The sequence below is a fragment of the Ranitomeya variabilis genome, chromosome 2 (assembly GCF_051348905.1).
Source record: "Ranitomeya variabilis isolate aRanVar5 chromosome 2, aRanVar5.hap1, whole genome shotgun sequence".
Lineage (NCBI taxonomy): Eukaryota > Metazoa > Chordata > Amphibia > Anura > Dendrobatidae > Ranitomeya > Ranitomeya variabilis.
The window spans coordinates 4,049,400-4,065,357 of NC_135233.1; the positions used below are offsets into that span (position 1 = coordinate 4,049,400).

Consider the following 15,958-nt stretch of genomic DNA (forward strand, 5'->3'; position numbering starts at 1 on the left):
GGAGGAGGAGGTGTATATATATATATATATCATATACAGGAGGAGGAGGTATATATATAATATACAGGAGGAGGAGGTGTATATATATATATATATCATATACAGGAGGAGGAGGTGTATATATATATATCATATACAGGAGGAGGAGGTGTATATATATATATCATATACAGGAGGAGGAGGTGTATATATATATCATATACAGGAGGAGGAGGTGTATATATATATCATATACAGGAGGAGGAGGTATATATATATATCATATACAGGAGGAGGAGGTATATATATCATATACAGGAGGAGGAGGTGTATATATATATATCATATACAGGAGGAGGTGTATATATATATCATATACAGGAGGAGGAGGTGTATATATATATCATATACAGGAGGAGGAGGTGTATATATATATATATCATATACAGGAGGAGGAGGTGTATATATATATCATATACAGGAGGAGGTGTATATATATATATCATATACAGGAGGAGGAGGTGTATATATATATCATATACAGGAGGAGGAGGTGTATATATATATATATCATATACAGGAGGAGGAGGTGTATATATATATCATATACAGGAGGAGGAGGTGTATATATATATATCATATACAGGAGGAGGAGGTGTATATATATATCATATACAGGAGGAGGAGGTGTATATATACATCATATACAGGAGGAGGAGGAGGTGTATATATATCATATACAGGAGGAGGAGGTGTATATATATATATATCATATACAGGAGGAGGAGGTGTATATATATATCATATACAGGAGGAGGAGGTGTATATATATATCATATACAGGAGGAGGAGGTGTATATATATATATCATATACAGGAGGAGGTGTATATATATATCATATACAGGAGGAGGAGGTGTATATATATATCATATACAGGAGGAGGAGGTGTATATATATATCATATACAGGAGGAGGAGGAGGTGTATATATATCATATACAGGAGGAGGAGGTGTATATATATATATATCATATACAGGAGGAGGAGGTGTATATATATATCATATACAGGAGGAGGAGGTGTATATATATATCATATACAGGAGGAGGAGGTGTATATATATATATATCATATACAGGAGGAGGAGGTGTATATATATATCATATACAGGAGGAGGAGGTGTATATATATATCATATACAGGAGGAGGAGGTGTATATATATATCATATACAGGAGGAGGAGGTGTATATATATATCATATACAGGAGGAGGAGGTGTATATATATATATCATATACAGGAGGAGGAGGTGTATATATATATATCATATACAGGAGGAGGAGGTGTATATATATATATATATATATCATATACAGGAGGAGGAGGTGTATATATATATCATATACAGGAGGAGGAGGTGTATATATATATATCATATACAGGAGGAGGAGGTGTATATATATATATCATATACAGGAGGAGGAGGTGTATATATATATCATATACAGGAGGAGGTGTATATATATATATCATATACAGGAGGAGGAGGTGTATATATATATATCATATACAGGAGGAGGAGGTGTATATATATATATCATATACAGGAGGAGGAGGTGTATATATATATATATATATATATCATATACAGGAGGAGGAGGTGTATATATATATATCATATACAGGAGGAGGAGGTGTATATATATATATATATATATATATATATATACAGGAGGAGGAGGGGTATATATATATATATATATATATACAGGAGGAGGAGGTGTATATATATATATATATCATATACAGGAGGAGGAGGTGTATATATATATATCATATACAGGAGGAGGAGGTGTATATATATATATCATATACAGGAGGAGGAGGTGTATATATCATATACAGGAGGAGGAGGTGTATATATACATCATATACAGGAGGAGGAGGAGGTGTATATATATCATATACAGGAGGAGGAGGTGTATATATATATCATATACAGGAGGAGGAGGAGGTGTATATATATATCATATACAGGAGGAGGTGTATATATATATATCATATACAGGAGGAGGAGGTGTATATATATATATCATATACAGGAGGAGGAGGTGTATATATATATATCATATACAGGAGGAGGAGGTGTATATATATATATATATATATATCATATACAGGAGGAGGAGGTGTATATATATATATCATATACAGGAGGAGGAGGTGTATATATATATATATATATATATATATATACAGGAGGAGGAGGGGTATATATATATATATATATATATACAGGAGGAGGAGGTGTATATATATATATATATCATATACAGGAGGAGGAGGTGTATATATATATATCATATACAGGAGGAGGAGGTGTATATATATATATCATATACAGGAGGAGGAGGTGTATATATCATATACAGGAGGAGGAGGTGTATATATACATCATATACAGGAGGAGGAGGAGGTGTATATATATCATATACAGGAGGAGGAGGTGTATATATATATCATATACAGGAGGTGTTATTTCTTCATTATGTAGCGTCTAAGTGACGTCACTACCACGTTGGAGATCGTCTGTCTGCGCATGTCTAATTGTTACTTTTCTTTCTGATGGAGTATCTGAATCACGTGTCCGGAAGCCGGAAGTAGCAGTGGGCAGTGGACTTTGAGCCTAGGCTGTAGGGGCCTTCTCAGAACACGCCCCCGGAAATGACGTCACACCTGGAAGGAGCCCATGCAGGTTAGCATTTACCTACAGTGCAGCCTTTACCGTGAGACCGAGGGGAAACCGACATCTGTGTGATAAGTAAGTGCCCCCCACGGTCCTGTGTGATAAGTAAGTGCCCCCCCCCCGTCCTGTGTGATAAGTAATTGCCCCCCACGGTCCTGTGTGATAAGTAATTGCCCCCCACGGTCCTGTGTGATAAGTAAGTGCCCCCCACGGTCCTGTGTGATAAGTAAGTGCCCCCCACGGTCCTGTGTGATAAGTAAGTGCCCCCCACGGTCCTGTGTGATAAGTAAGTGCCCCCCACGGTCCTGTGTGATAAGTAAGTGCCCCCCACGGTCCTGTGTGATAAGTAAGTGCCCCCCACGGTCCTGTGTGATAAGTAAGTGCCCCCCACGGTCCTGTGTGATAAGTAATTGCCCCCCACGGTCCTGTGTGATAAGTAAGTGCCCCCCACGGTCCTGTGTGATAAGTAAGTGCCCCCCACGGTCCTGTGTGATAAGTAAGTGCCCCCCACGGTCCTGTGTGATAAGTAAGTGCCCCCCACGGTCCTGTGTGATAAGTAAGTGCCCCCCACGGTCCTGTGTGATAAGTAAGTGCCCCCCACGGTCCTGTGTGATAAGTAAGTGCCCCCCACGGTCCTGTGTGATAAGTGCCCCCCACGGTCCTGTGTGATAAGTAAGTGCCCCCCCCCCGTCCTGTGTGATAAGTAAGTGCCCCCCACGGTCCTGTGTGATAAGTAAGTGCCCCCCCCCGTCCTGTGTGATAAGTAAGTGCCCCCCACGGTCCTGTGTGATAAGTAAGTGCCCCCCACGGTCCTGTGTGATAAGTAAGTGCCCCCCACGGTCCTGTGTGATAAGTAAGTGCCCCCCACGGTCCTGTGTGATAAGTAAGTGCCCCCCACGGTCCTGTGTGATAAGTAAGTGCCCCCCACGGTCCTGTGTGATAAGTAAGTGCCCCCCACGGTCCTGTGTGATAAGTAAGTGCCCCCCACGGTCCTGTGTGATAAGTAAGTGCCCCCCACGGTCCTGTGTGATAAGTGCCCCCCACGGTCCTGTGTGATAAGTAAGTGCCCCCCCCCCGTCCTGTGTGATAAGTAAGTGCCCCCCACGGTCCTGTGTGATAAGTAAGTGCCCCCCACAGTCCTGTGTGATAAGTAAGTGCCCCCCACGGTCCTGTGTGATAAGTAAGTGCCCCCCACGGTCCTGTGTGATAAGTAAGTGCCCCCCCCCCCCCCCGTCCTGTGTGATAAGTAAGTGCCCCCCACGGTCCTGTGTGATAAGTAAGTGCCCCCCCCCCGTCCTGTGTGATAAGTAAGTGCCCCCCACGGTCCTGTGTGATAAGTAAGTGCCCCCCACGGTCCTGTGTGATAAGTGCCCCCCACGGTCCTGTGTGATAAGTAAGTGCCCCCCACGGTCCTGTGTGATAAGTAAGTGCCCCCCACGGTCCTGTGTGATAAGTGCCCCCCACGGTCCTGTGTGATAAGTAAGTGCCCCCCACGGTCCTGTGTGATAAGTAAGTGCCCCCCACGGTCCTGTGTGATAAGTAAGTGCCCCCCACGGTCCTGTGTGATAAGTAAGTGCCCCCCACGGTCCTGTGTGATAAGTAAGTGCCCCCCACGGTCCTGTGTGATAAGTAAGTGCCCCCCTCGGTCCTGTGTGATAAGTAAGTGCCCCCCACGGTCCTGTGTGATAAGTAAGTGCCCCCCACGGTCCTGTGTGATAAGTAAGTGCCCCCCACGGTCCTGTGTGATAAGTAAGTGCCCCCCACGGTCCTGTGTGATAAGTAAGTGCCCCCCACGGTCCTGTGTGATAAGTAAGTGCCCCCCACGGTCCTGTGTGATAAGTAAGTGCCCCCCCCCCGTCCTGTGTGATAAGTAAGTGCCCCCCCCCCGTCCTGTGTGATAAGTAATTGCCCCCCACGGTCCTGTGTGATAAGTAATTGCCCCCCACGGTCCTGTGTGATAAGTAAGTGCCCCCCACGGTCCTGTGTGATAAGTAAGTGCCCCCCACGGTCCTGTGTGATAAGTAAGTGCCCCCCACGGTCCTGTGTGATAAGTAAGTGCCCCCCACGGTCCTGTGTGATAAGTAAGTGCCCCCCACGGTCCTGTGTGATAAGTAAGTGCCCCCCACGGTCCTGTGTGATAAGTAAGTGCCCCCCACGGTCCTGTGTGATAAGTAAGTGCCCCCCACGGTCCTGTGTGATAAGTAAGTGCCCCCCACGGTCCTGTGTGATAAGTAAGTGCCCCCCACGGTCCTGTGTGATAAGTAAGTGCCCCCCACGGTCCTGTGTGATAAGTAAGTGCCCCCCACGGTCCTGTGTGATAAGTAAGTGCCCCCCACGGTCCTGTGTGATAAGTAAGTGCCCCCCACGGTCCTGTGTGATAAGTAAGTGCCCCCCCACGGTCCTGTGTGATAAGTAAGTGCCCCCCACGGTCCTGTGTGATAAGTAAGTGCCCCCCACGGTCCTGTGTGATAAGTAAGTGCCCCCCACGGTCCTGTGTGATAAGTAAGTGCCCCCCACGGTCCTGTGTGATAAGTAAGTGCCCCCCACGGTCCTGTGTGATAAGTAAGTGCCCCCCACGGTCCTGTGTGATAAGTAAGTGCCCCCCACGGTCCTGTGTGATAAGTAAGTGCCCCCCACGGTCCTGTGTGATAAGTAAGTGCCCCCCACGGTCCTGTGTGATAAGTAAGTGCCCCCCACGGTCCTGTGTGATAAGTAAGTGCCCCCCACGGTCCTGTGTGATAAGTAAGTGCCCCCCACGGTCCTGTGTGATAAGTAAGTGCCCCCCACGGTCCTGTGTGATAAGTAAGTGCCCCCCACGGTCCTGTGTGATAAGTAAGTGCCCCCCACGGTCCTGTGTGATAAGTAAGTGCCCCCCACGGTCCTGTGTGATAAGTAAGTGCCCCCCACGGTCCTGTGTGATAAGTAAGTGCCCCCCACGGTCCTGTGTGATAAGTAAGTGCCCCCCACGGTCCTGTGTGATAAGTAAGTGCCCCCCACGGTCCTGTGTGATAAGTAAGTGCCCCCCACGGTCCTGTGTGATAAGTAAGTGCCCCCCACGGTCCTGTGTGATAAGTAAGTGCCCCCCACGGTCCTGTGTGATAAGTAAGTGCCCCCCACGGTCCTGTGTGATAAGTAAGTGCCCCCCACGGTCCTGTGTGATAAGTAAGTGCCCCCCACGGTCCTGTGTGATAAGTAAGTGCCCCCCACGGTCCTGTGTGATAAGTAAGTGCCCCCCACGGTCCTGTGTGATAAGTAAGTGCCCCCCACGGTCCTGTGTGATAAGTAAGTGCCCCCCACGGTCCTGTGTGATAAGTAAGTGCCCCCCACGGTCCTGTGTGATAAGTAAGTGCCCCCCACGGTCCTGTGTGATAAGTAAGTGCCCCCCACGGTCCTGTGTGATAAGTAAGTGCCCCCCACGGTCCTGTGTGATAAGTAAGTGCCCCCCACGGTCCTGTGTGATAAGTAAGTGCCCCCCACGGTCCTGTGTGATAAGTAAGTGCCCCCCACGGTCCTGTGTGATAAGTAAGTGCCCCCCACGGTCCTGTGTGATAAGTAAGTGCCCCCCACGGTCCTGTGTGATAAGTAAGTGCCCCCCACGGTCCTGTGTGATAAGTAAGTGCCCCCCACGGTCCTGTGTGATAAGTAAGTGCCCCCCACGGTCCTGTGTGATAAGTAAGTGCCCCCCACGGTCCTGTGTGATAAGTAAGTGCCCCCCACGGTCCTGTGTGATAAGTAAGTGCCCCCCACGGTCCTGTGTGATAAGTAAGTGCCCCCCACGGTCCTGTGTGATAAGTAAGTGCCCCCCACGGTCCTGTGTGATAAGTAAGTGCCCCCCACGGTCCTGTGTGATAAGTAAGTGCCCCCCACGGTCCTGTGTGATAAGTAAGTGCCCCCCACGGTCCTGTGTGATAAGTAAGTGCCCCCCACGGTCCTGTGTGATAAGTAAGTGCCCCCCACGGTCCTGTGTGATAAGTAAGTGCCCCCCACGGTCCTGTGTGATAAGTAAGTGCCCCCCACGGTCCTGTGTGATAAGTAAGTGCCCCCCACGGTCCTGTGTGATAAGTAAGTGCCCCCCACGGTCCTGTGTGATAAGTAAGTGCCCCCCACGGTCCTGTGTGATAAGTAAGTGCCCCCCACGGTCCTGTGTGATAAGTAAGTGCCCCCCACGGTCCTGTGTGATAAGTAAGTGCCCCCCACGGTCCTGTGTGATAAGTAAGTGCCCCCCACGGTCCTGTGTGATAAGTAAGTGCCCCCCACGGTCCTGTGTGATAAGTAAGTGCCCCCCACGGTCCTGTGTGATAAGTAAGTGCCCCCCACGGTCCTGTGTGATAAGTAAGTGCCCCCCTCGGTCCTGTGTGATAAGTAAGTGCCCCCCTCGGTCCTGTGTGATAAGTAAGTGCCCCCCTCGGTCCTGTGTGATAAGTAAGTGCCCCCCACGGTCCTGTGTGATAAGTAAGTGCCCCCCACGGTCCTGTGTGATAAGTAAGTGCCCCCCACGGTCCTGTGTGATAAGTAAGTGCCCCCCACGGTCCTGTGTGATAAGTAAGTGCCCCCCACGGTCCTGTGTGATAAGTAAGTGCCCCCCACGGTCCTGTGTGATAAGTAAGTGCCCCCCACGGTCCTGTGTGATAAGTAAGTGCCCCCCACGGTCCTGTGTGATAAGTAAGTGCCCCCCACGGTCCTGTGTGATAAGTAAGTGCCCCCCACGGTCCTGTGTGATAAGTAAGTGCCCCCCCCCCCGTTCTGTGTGATAAGTAAGTGCCCCCCCCCCGTTCTGTGTGATAAGTAAGTGCCCCCCCCCCCCGTCCTGTGTGATAAGTAATTGCCCCCCCCCCCGTCCTGTGTGATAAGTAAGTGCCCTGTTGTGATCCGCTTTTTGGCTCCCCTGGTGGTGGCTGGTGGTACTGGAGACTTGTGTGTGCTTTTCTGCCTCAGCTCACCTGCTTCCATCAGTTTTGGGAGTTCCCTATTTAGCCTTGCTCTCCAGTCACTTCCTTGCCGGTCATCATTGTAACCTGAGTCTTTCAGTTGCATGTTCCTGCTACTAGTCTGCTGATCAGCTAAGTGGACTCTTGTCCTTATTGTTTTGTATCTTTTGTCCAGTTTACAGTTTGTCATTTCCTGTTACTGGAAGCTCTTGTGGACTGAAATTGCCACTCCTGTGTCATGAGTTGACACAGGAGTCTTAAAGTAATCTCAGGATGGGTTTTTGAAAGGGTTTTTCAGCTGACCGTGAAGTCCTCTTTTGTATCCTTCCTCTATCTAGTAAGTGGACCTCGCTTTGCTAAATCTACCTTCATACTGTGTATGTCTTTTCCTCTGAACTCACCGTTAATATATGTGGGGGCTACTATCATCTTTGGGGAATTTCTCTAGAGGTAAGCCACGTCTGTTTCTTCCTCTTCCAGGCGTAGTTAGTTCTCCGGCTGGCGCGTGGCATTTAGGCAGCCGTAGGTATGCTCCCTGGCTACTGTTAGTTGTGTGGTAGATTTAGGTCACGGTCAGCTTGAGTTTCCATCACCCGAGGGCTAGTCTGTTATTTTGTGTTTCTGATGTTCCCATGCCATTGGGGAATCATGACAGTATGACCGGCCGCTGTTAAAGTAATTGGCAGAAGAAAGGAGAGTAAAAGAAGTCTGTAGATTTGTTTTTTTTTTTTTTTCCTCTCATGTTTGCTACTTAGTTGGCTCAGTTGTATTTCTGCTCTATTTACAGCCTTGCCTTTCTCTCCTTCTAACCCTTGAATGGCTCTGATCTCTCCGGTTTAAGGATGGACCCTCAGAGTTTGGCTGCAGGTTTTAATAATCTTGCTACGAAGGTTCAGGATTTACAAGATTGTTATACGTACTCCTATTTCTGAACCTAAGATTCCTACACCAGAGGTATTTTCCGGAGATAGATCTCGGTTTCTGAATTTCAAATGTAATTGTAAATTATTCCTTTCTCTCAGACCTCGCTCCTCTGGAGATCCTGTTCAGCAGGTTAAGATTGTGATTTCTTTGCTGCGAGGTGACCCTCAAAATTGGGCATTTTCATTGACACCAGGGGATCCTGCGTTGCTCAATGTGGATGCGTTTTTTCTGGCTTTAGGGTTGCTGTATGAGGAACCTAATTTGGAGATTCAAGCTGAAAAAGCTTTAATAGCCCTGTCTCAAGGGCAAGATGAAGCTGAGATATACTGCCAAAAATTTCGTAAATGGTCTGTGCTTACTCAGTGGAATGAGTGTGCCCTAGCGGCAAATTTCAGAGAGGGCCTTTCTGATGCCGTTAAGGATGTCATGGTGGGGTTTCCTACGCCCACAGGTCTGAATGAGTCCATGACAATGGCGATTCAGATTGATCGGCGTTTGCAGGAGCGCAAACCCGTGCACCATTTGGCGGTATCTTCTGAAGGGACGCCAGAGAAAATGCAATGTGACAGAATTCTGTCAAGAGGCGAGCGGCAGAATTATAGGCGCAAAAATGGCTTGTGCTTCTACTGTGGTGATTCCGCGCATGTTATATCAGCATGCTCTAAACGTACTAGGAAGGTTGACAAGTCTGTTTCTATTGGCACTTTACAGTCTAAATTTCTTCTGTCTGTAACTCTGATTTGTTCATTATCAGTTATTACCGTGGATGCCTATGTGGACTCTGGCGCCGCTCTGAGTCTCATGGATTGGTCCTTCGCCAGGCGCTGTGGGTTTGATTTGGAGCCTCTGGAAGTCCCTATACCTCTGAAGGGTATTGATTCTACACCTCTGGCTTGTAATAGACCACAGTTCTGGACGCAAGTGACTATGCGTATGACTCCAGACCATCAGGAGATGATTCGCTTCCTTGTGTTGTACAATTTACATGATGTTTTAGTGCTTGGATTACCATGGTTACAATCTCATAACCCAGTACTGGACTGGAAAACCATGTCTGTGTTAAGCTGGGGATGTCGGGGGGCTCATGGGGACATACCTTTGGTTCCTATCTCGTCATCTATTCCCTCTGAGATTCCTGCATTTTTGTCGGATTTTGGGGATATTTTTGAAGAGCCTAAAATTGGTTCTCTCCCTCCCCACAGAGAGTGTGATTGCGCCATAGATCTGATTCCAGGCAGTAAATTTCCAAAGGGTCGTTTGTTTAACCTATCCGTACCTGAGCATGCTGCCATGCGAGAATATGTTAAGGAGTCCCTGGAAAAGGGACATATTCGTCCTTCTTCATCACCTTTAGGAGCTGGGTTTTTCTTTGTCTCTAAAAAGGATGGCTCGCTGAGGCCTTGTATTGATTATCGACTCCTGAATAAAATTACTGTCAAATATCAGTATCCGTTGCCGCTGCTTACTGATTTGTTTGCTAGCATAAGGGGGGCTAAGTGGTTCTCCAAGATTGATCTCCGTGGGGCGTATAATTTGGTGCGAATTAAGCAAGGGGATGAGTGGAAAACCGCATTTAATACGCCTGAGGGCCACTTTGAGTATTTAGTGATGCCTTTCGGCCTTTCTAATGCGCCTTCAGTTTTTCAGTCCTTTATGCATGATATTTTCCGTGAATATCTGGATAAATTTATGATTGTGTATTTGGACGATATTTTGATTTTTTCTGAGGACTGGGAGTCTCATGTTCAGCAGGTCAGGAGGGTTTTTCAGGTCTTGCGGGAGAATTCTCTGTGTGTAAAGGGTTCTAAGTGTGTTTTTGGGGTTCAAAAGATTTCCTTTTTGGGGTACATTTTTTCCCCTTCTTCTGTTGAGATGGACCCTGTCAAGGTTCGGGCTATTTGTGACTGGACGCAGCCTACTTCTCTAAAGGGTCTTCAGAAGTTCTTGGGCTTTGCTAATTTTTATCGTCGATTTATAACAGGTTTTTCTGGTGTTGCTAAGCCTCTTACGGATTTGACTAAGAAGGGTGCTGATGTTGCCAATTGGTCTTCTGCCGCTGTGGAGGCCTTTCGGGAACTTAAGCGCCGCTTTTCGTCTGCCCCTGTGTTGCGCCAGCCCGATGTCTCTCTCCCCTTTCAGGTTGAGGTCGATGCTTCCGAGATCGGAGCGGGGGCGGTTTTGTCGCAGAAAAGTTCCGATTGCTCAGTGATGAGACCTTGTGCGATCTTTTCTCGAAAATTTTCTGCCGCCGAAAGAAATTATGATGTCGGTAATCGGGAGCTTTTGGCCATGAAGTGGGCATTTGTGGAGTGGCGTCATTGGCTTGAGGGTGCTAGACATCAGGTGGTGGTTTTGACTGATCACAAGAATCTGATTTATCTTGAGTCTGCCAGGCGCCTGAATCCTAGACAGGCGCGCTGGTCGTTGTTTTTCTCTCGGTTTAATTTTGTGGTCTCATATCTACCAGGTTCTAAGAATGTGAAGGCGGATGCCCTTTCTAGGAGTTTTGAGCCTGATTCCCCTGGTGATTCGGAACCTACAGGTATCCTTAAGGATGGGGTGATATTATCCGCTATTTCCCCAGATCTGCGACGTGCTTTGCAAGAGTTTCAGGCGGATAGACCTGATCGCTGTCCACCTGGTAGACTGTTTGTTCCTGATGATTGGACCAGTAGAGTCATCTCGGAGGTTCATTCTTCTACGCTGGCGGGTCATCCTGGAATTTTTGGTACCAGGGATTTGGTGGCTAGATCCTTCTGGTGGCCATCTCTGTCTCGTGATGTGCGTGTTTTTGTGCAGTCTTGTGATGTGTGTGCTCGGGCCAAGCCTTGTTGTTCTAGGGCTAGCGGGTTGTTGTTGCCCTTGCCTATTCCGAAGAGGCCTTGGACGCACATCTCGATGGACTTTATTTCTGATCTTCCTGTCTCTCAGAGGATGTCTGTTATCTGGGTGGTGTGTGACCGTTTTTCTAAGATGGTTCATTTGGTGCCATTGCCGAAGTTGCCTTCCTCGTCTGAGTTGGTTCCTTTGTTTTTTCAAAATGTGGTTCGCTTGCATGGTATTCCTGAAAATATCGTTTCTGATAGGGGTACCCAGTTCGTTTCTAGATTTTGGCGGGCATTTTGTGCCAGGTTGGGCATTGATTTGTCTTTTTCGTCTGCTTTCCATCCTCAGACTAATGGCCAGACGGAGCGAACTAATCAAACTTTGGAGACGTATTTGAGGTGTTTTGTGTCTGCAGATCAGGATGATTGGGTTGCCTTTTTGCCGTTGGCGGAGTTTGCTCTTAATAATCGGGCTAGTTCTGCCACTTTGGTTTCCCCTTTCTTTTGCAATTCGGGGTTTCATCCCCGTTTTTCTTCTGGTCAGGTGGAATCTTCGGATTGTCCTGGAGTAGATGCTGTGGTGGATCGGTTGAATCGGATTTGGGGACAAGTGGTGGACAATTTGAATTTGTCCCAGGAGAGGACTCAGCGGTTTGCTAACCGCCAGCGTCGGGTTGGTCCTCGCCTTCGTGTTGGGGACTTGGTGTGGTTGTCTTCCCATTTTGTCCCAATGAGGGTTTCTTCTCCTAAATTTAAGCCTAGGTTCATCGGTCCCTATAGGATTTTGGAGATTATTAACCCTGTTTCCTTTCGTTTGGACCTCCCGGCATCTTTCGCTATCCATAATGTGTTCCATCGGTCGTTGTTGCGGAGATACGAGGTGCCAGTGGTTCCTTCTGCTGAGCCTCCTGCTCCTGTGCTGGTTGAGGGTGAATTGGAGTACGTTATAGAGAAGATCTTGGACTCCCGTATTTCCAGGCGGAGACTCCAGTATCTGGTTAAGTGGAAGGGCTATGGTCAGGAAGATAATTCTTGGGTAACTGCCTCTGATGTTCATGCCTCGGATTTGGTTCGTGCCTTTCATAGGGCTCATCCAGGTCGCCCTGGCGGTTCTTGTGAGGGTTCGGTGCCCCCTCCTTAAGGGGGGGGTACTGTTGTGATCCGCTTTTTGGGCTCCCCTGGTGGTGGCTGGTGGTACTGGAGGCTTGTGTGTGCTTTTCTCCCTCAGCTCACCTGTTTCCATCAGTTGTGGGAGTTCCCTATTTAGCCTTGCTCTCCAGTCACTTCCTTGCCGGTCATCATTGTAACCTGAGTCTTTCAGTTGCATGTTCCTGCTACCAGTCTGCTGATCAGCTAAGTGGACTCTTGTCCTTATTGTTTTGTATTTTTTGTCCAGTTTACAGTTTGTCATTTCCTGTTACTGGAAGCTCTTGTGGACTGAAATTGCCACTCCTGTGTCATGAGTTGACACAGGAGTCTTAAAGTAATCTCAGGATGGGTTTTTGAAAGGGTTTTTCAGCTGACCGTGAAGTCCTCTTTTGTATCCTTCCTCTATCTAGTAAGTGGACCTCGCTTTGCTAAATCTACCTTCATACTGTGTATGTCTTTTCCTCTGAACTCACCGTTAATATATGTGGGGGCTACTATCATCTTTGGGGAATTTCTCTAGAGGTAAGCCAGGTCTGTTCCTTCCTCTTCCAGGCGTAGTTAGTTCTCCGGCTGGCGCGTGGCATTTAGGCAGCCGTAGGAATGCTCCCTGGCTACTGTTAGTTGTGTGGTAGATTTAGGTCACGGTCAGCTTGAGTTTCCATCACCCGAGAGCTAGTCTGTTATTTTTGTGCTTCTGATGTTCCCATGCCATTGGGGAATCATGACAGTGCCCCCCACGGTCCTGTGTGATAAGTAAGTGCCCCCCACGGTCCTGTGTGATAAGTAAGTGCCCCCCACGGTCCTGTGTGATAAGTAAGTGCTCCCCACGGTCCTGTGTGATAAGTAAGTGCCCCCCACGGTCCTGTGTGATAAGTAAGTGCCCCCCACGGTCCTGTGTGATAAGTAAGTGCCCCCCACGGTCCTGTGTGATAAGTAAGTGCCCCCCACGGTCCTGTGTGACAAGTAAGTGCCCCCCACGGTCCTGTGTGATAAGTAAGTGCCCCCCACGGTCCTGTGTGATAAGTAAGTGCCCCCCACGGTCCTGTGTGATAAGTAAGTGCCCCCCACGGTCCTGTGTGATAAGTAAGTGCCCCCCCCCCCCGGTCCTGTGTGATAAGTAAGTGCCCCCCCCCCACGGTCCTGTGTGATAAGTGCCCCCCCCCCCCCCCCCGTCCTGTGTGATAAGTAAGTGCCCCCCACGGTCCTGTGTGATAAGCGCCCCCCACCGTCCTGATGATGATTATTCGTTACCTTAATGAGCGGGCGCCCATGATGGCCCGGCGACTGCGGCTGACACTGTGCTGTGAGAGAAATGAATATTTACTGCCAGTGCTGGGAACATTTATTTCTCTTTAGCAGCGGGCACAGGTCTTAGCCCCAGCTGCCGCCTCCTGCCTCTGTGACCCTCTGTGACCCGCTGCTCCTCCGCCACCGCCGTAAACTGGGACAATGACTCGAGTATAAGCCGAGGGGGGCGGTTCAGCACAAAAAAGGAAAGTGCTGAAAAACTCTGCTTATTCCTGGGTGTATTCTATGCATGTGCGTATGTATATTAAACAAAAAGGGAAACTGCACAAGAAGATGTAAAAAAGAGGATGCCCTGTGGCATGGCAACGTCTCAGATAAAACAAATCTAATGTGTGTGTGTATATGTATATATATATATATATATATATATATATATATATATATATATATATATATATATATATATATATATATATATATATATATATATATATACACTAGATGGTGGCCCGATTCTAACGCATCGGGTATTCTAGAATATGTATGTCTGTATGTATATAGCAGCCACATAGTATAGCACAGGCCACGTAGTATATAGGAGGCATGTAGTATATAGCAGATAAATAGTACGTGGCCTGTGCTATATACTATGTGGCGCACCACGCAGGGTGACGCAGGCAAGCGCCTCACGCTTCCTCACTCAGGCTTTGAAATGCCATCTGCCTGCTACACTGTGCTCAGCCCATTACCATACTAAAAGGAACTTTATTCATTAGTAAAGGTGGGGGCCAGGAGCCACTCCTCTCTGCAGACCTGTGACCAGGAGACAAAATGGAGTCACGCCAATCTCTGTTAGTATGCCCGTCCAAGATGGCGGCCGCTCCCTCATCACACCTCCCTGCTTTAGAGGGCGCTAGGGGGCATCACATTCCTGTGTTCCCCCATGCGCCCTTCCGCACCTTCTCCTTGCTGGGACAACCCATCAGCATTACCATGGTCGCTGCCTCTTCGGTGGCGAATGGTGCAGTGATACTGCTGGAGAGCGAGGCTCCAGCGTAGCAACTTCCCATTCGTCCCAGAGACCGAGTGTAACCAGCTGAGGGGGTTGTGGTCTGTTTCCACGGTGAAGTGGTGTCCGTACAAGTATGGCTGCAGACGCTGCAGGGCCCATACAATTGCCAGACATTCCTTCTCCATCGTGGAATAGGCCACTTCCCTCGGCAGGAGCTTCCGGCTCAGGTACAAAACGGGGTGTTCATGTCCTGTAGTGTCGACCTGGCTGAGCTCAGCACCGAGGCCCAAGTCGCTGGTGTCGGTCTGTACTACTAACGGCCGCGTGAAGTCAGCTGTCTGTAGTACAGGAGAGCTAGACAGGGTGGTTTTGAGCGCCTGGAAAGCTGTCTTGAAGGCGACTGTCCAGTCGACTGCGACGGGTAGCTTCTTGGTGAGGTTCGTCAGGGGCTTGGCCAGTTTTCTATAGTGTGGAACAAACCTCCTATAGTACCCGGCAGTCCCCAAGAAGGACATCACCTGCTTCTTGGTCCTGGGGGAGGGGCAGGAGGTGATGGCATCCACCTTACCGGGCTCTGGCTTCAGAGCTCCCCCACCTACCCAGTGTCCCACATAGTGGACCTCACTCATACCCAACTGGCACTTTTCCGGTTTAATGGTCAACCCTGCCCTCTGGATCCTCCCTAACACCTGCGCCAGGTGCTGTAGGTGATCCTCCCAAGTGGGACTGAAGATGGCAATGTCATCCAGGTACGCGGTCGCATACCCTTCCAGTCCCTTGAGCAGCGTGTTGACCATCCGCTGAAAAGTGGCAGGGGCATTCTCCATGCCGAAGGGCATCACTGTGGACTCGTACAGTCCAAATGGGGTGATAAAGGCAGAGCGTTCCCGTGCCTTGGGGGTCAGGGGAATCTGCAAATATCCCCTGCTCAGATCCATGATGGTCAGGTACTTGGCCCCGGCCAGCTGGTCGAGCAGGTCATCGATGCGCGGCATTGGGTATGCATCAGTGACCGTCACAGCGTTGAGCCCCCGGTAGTCCACGCAGAACCGCATAGTTCGGTCCTTTTTAGGGAAGAGGACTACAGGCGAAGCCCACGCGCTGTTGGACGCTTGGATCACCCCCAGCTTCAGCATCTCGTCTATC

General features: G+C 48.7%; 1 protein-coding gene across 3 annotated transcripts in view; it reads left to right on the forward strand.

The window, feature by feature from the left end:
- Positions 1–2,619: 2,619 nt before the first annotated feature.
- Positions 2,620–15,958, forward strand: part of RRP36 (ribosomal RNA processing 36) — a 41,608-nt gene continuing 28,269 nt past the window's right edge. Inside the window, exon 1 of one of the 3 annotated variants that reach the window (XR_013220975.1) lies at positions 2,620–2,801. Coding sequence is in view for 1 of the 3 variants with exons in the window: in XM_077281859.1 (XP_077137974.1) it covers positions 2,705–2,735 (31 nt within the window). In the remaining 2 variants the exon portion in view is untranslated. The remainder of the gene's footprint in view (positions 2,802–15,958) is intronic. The other 2 variants (XM_077281860.1, XM_077281859.1) reach the window with 2 other exon arrangements.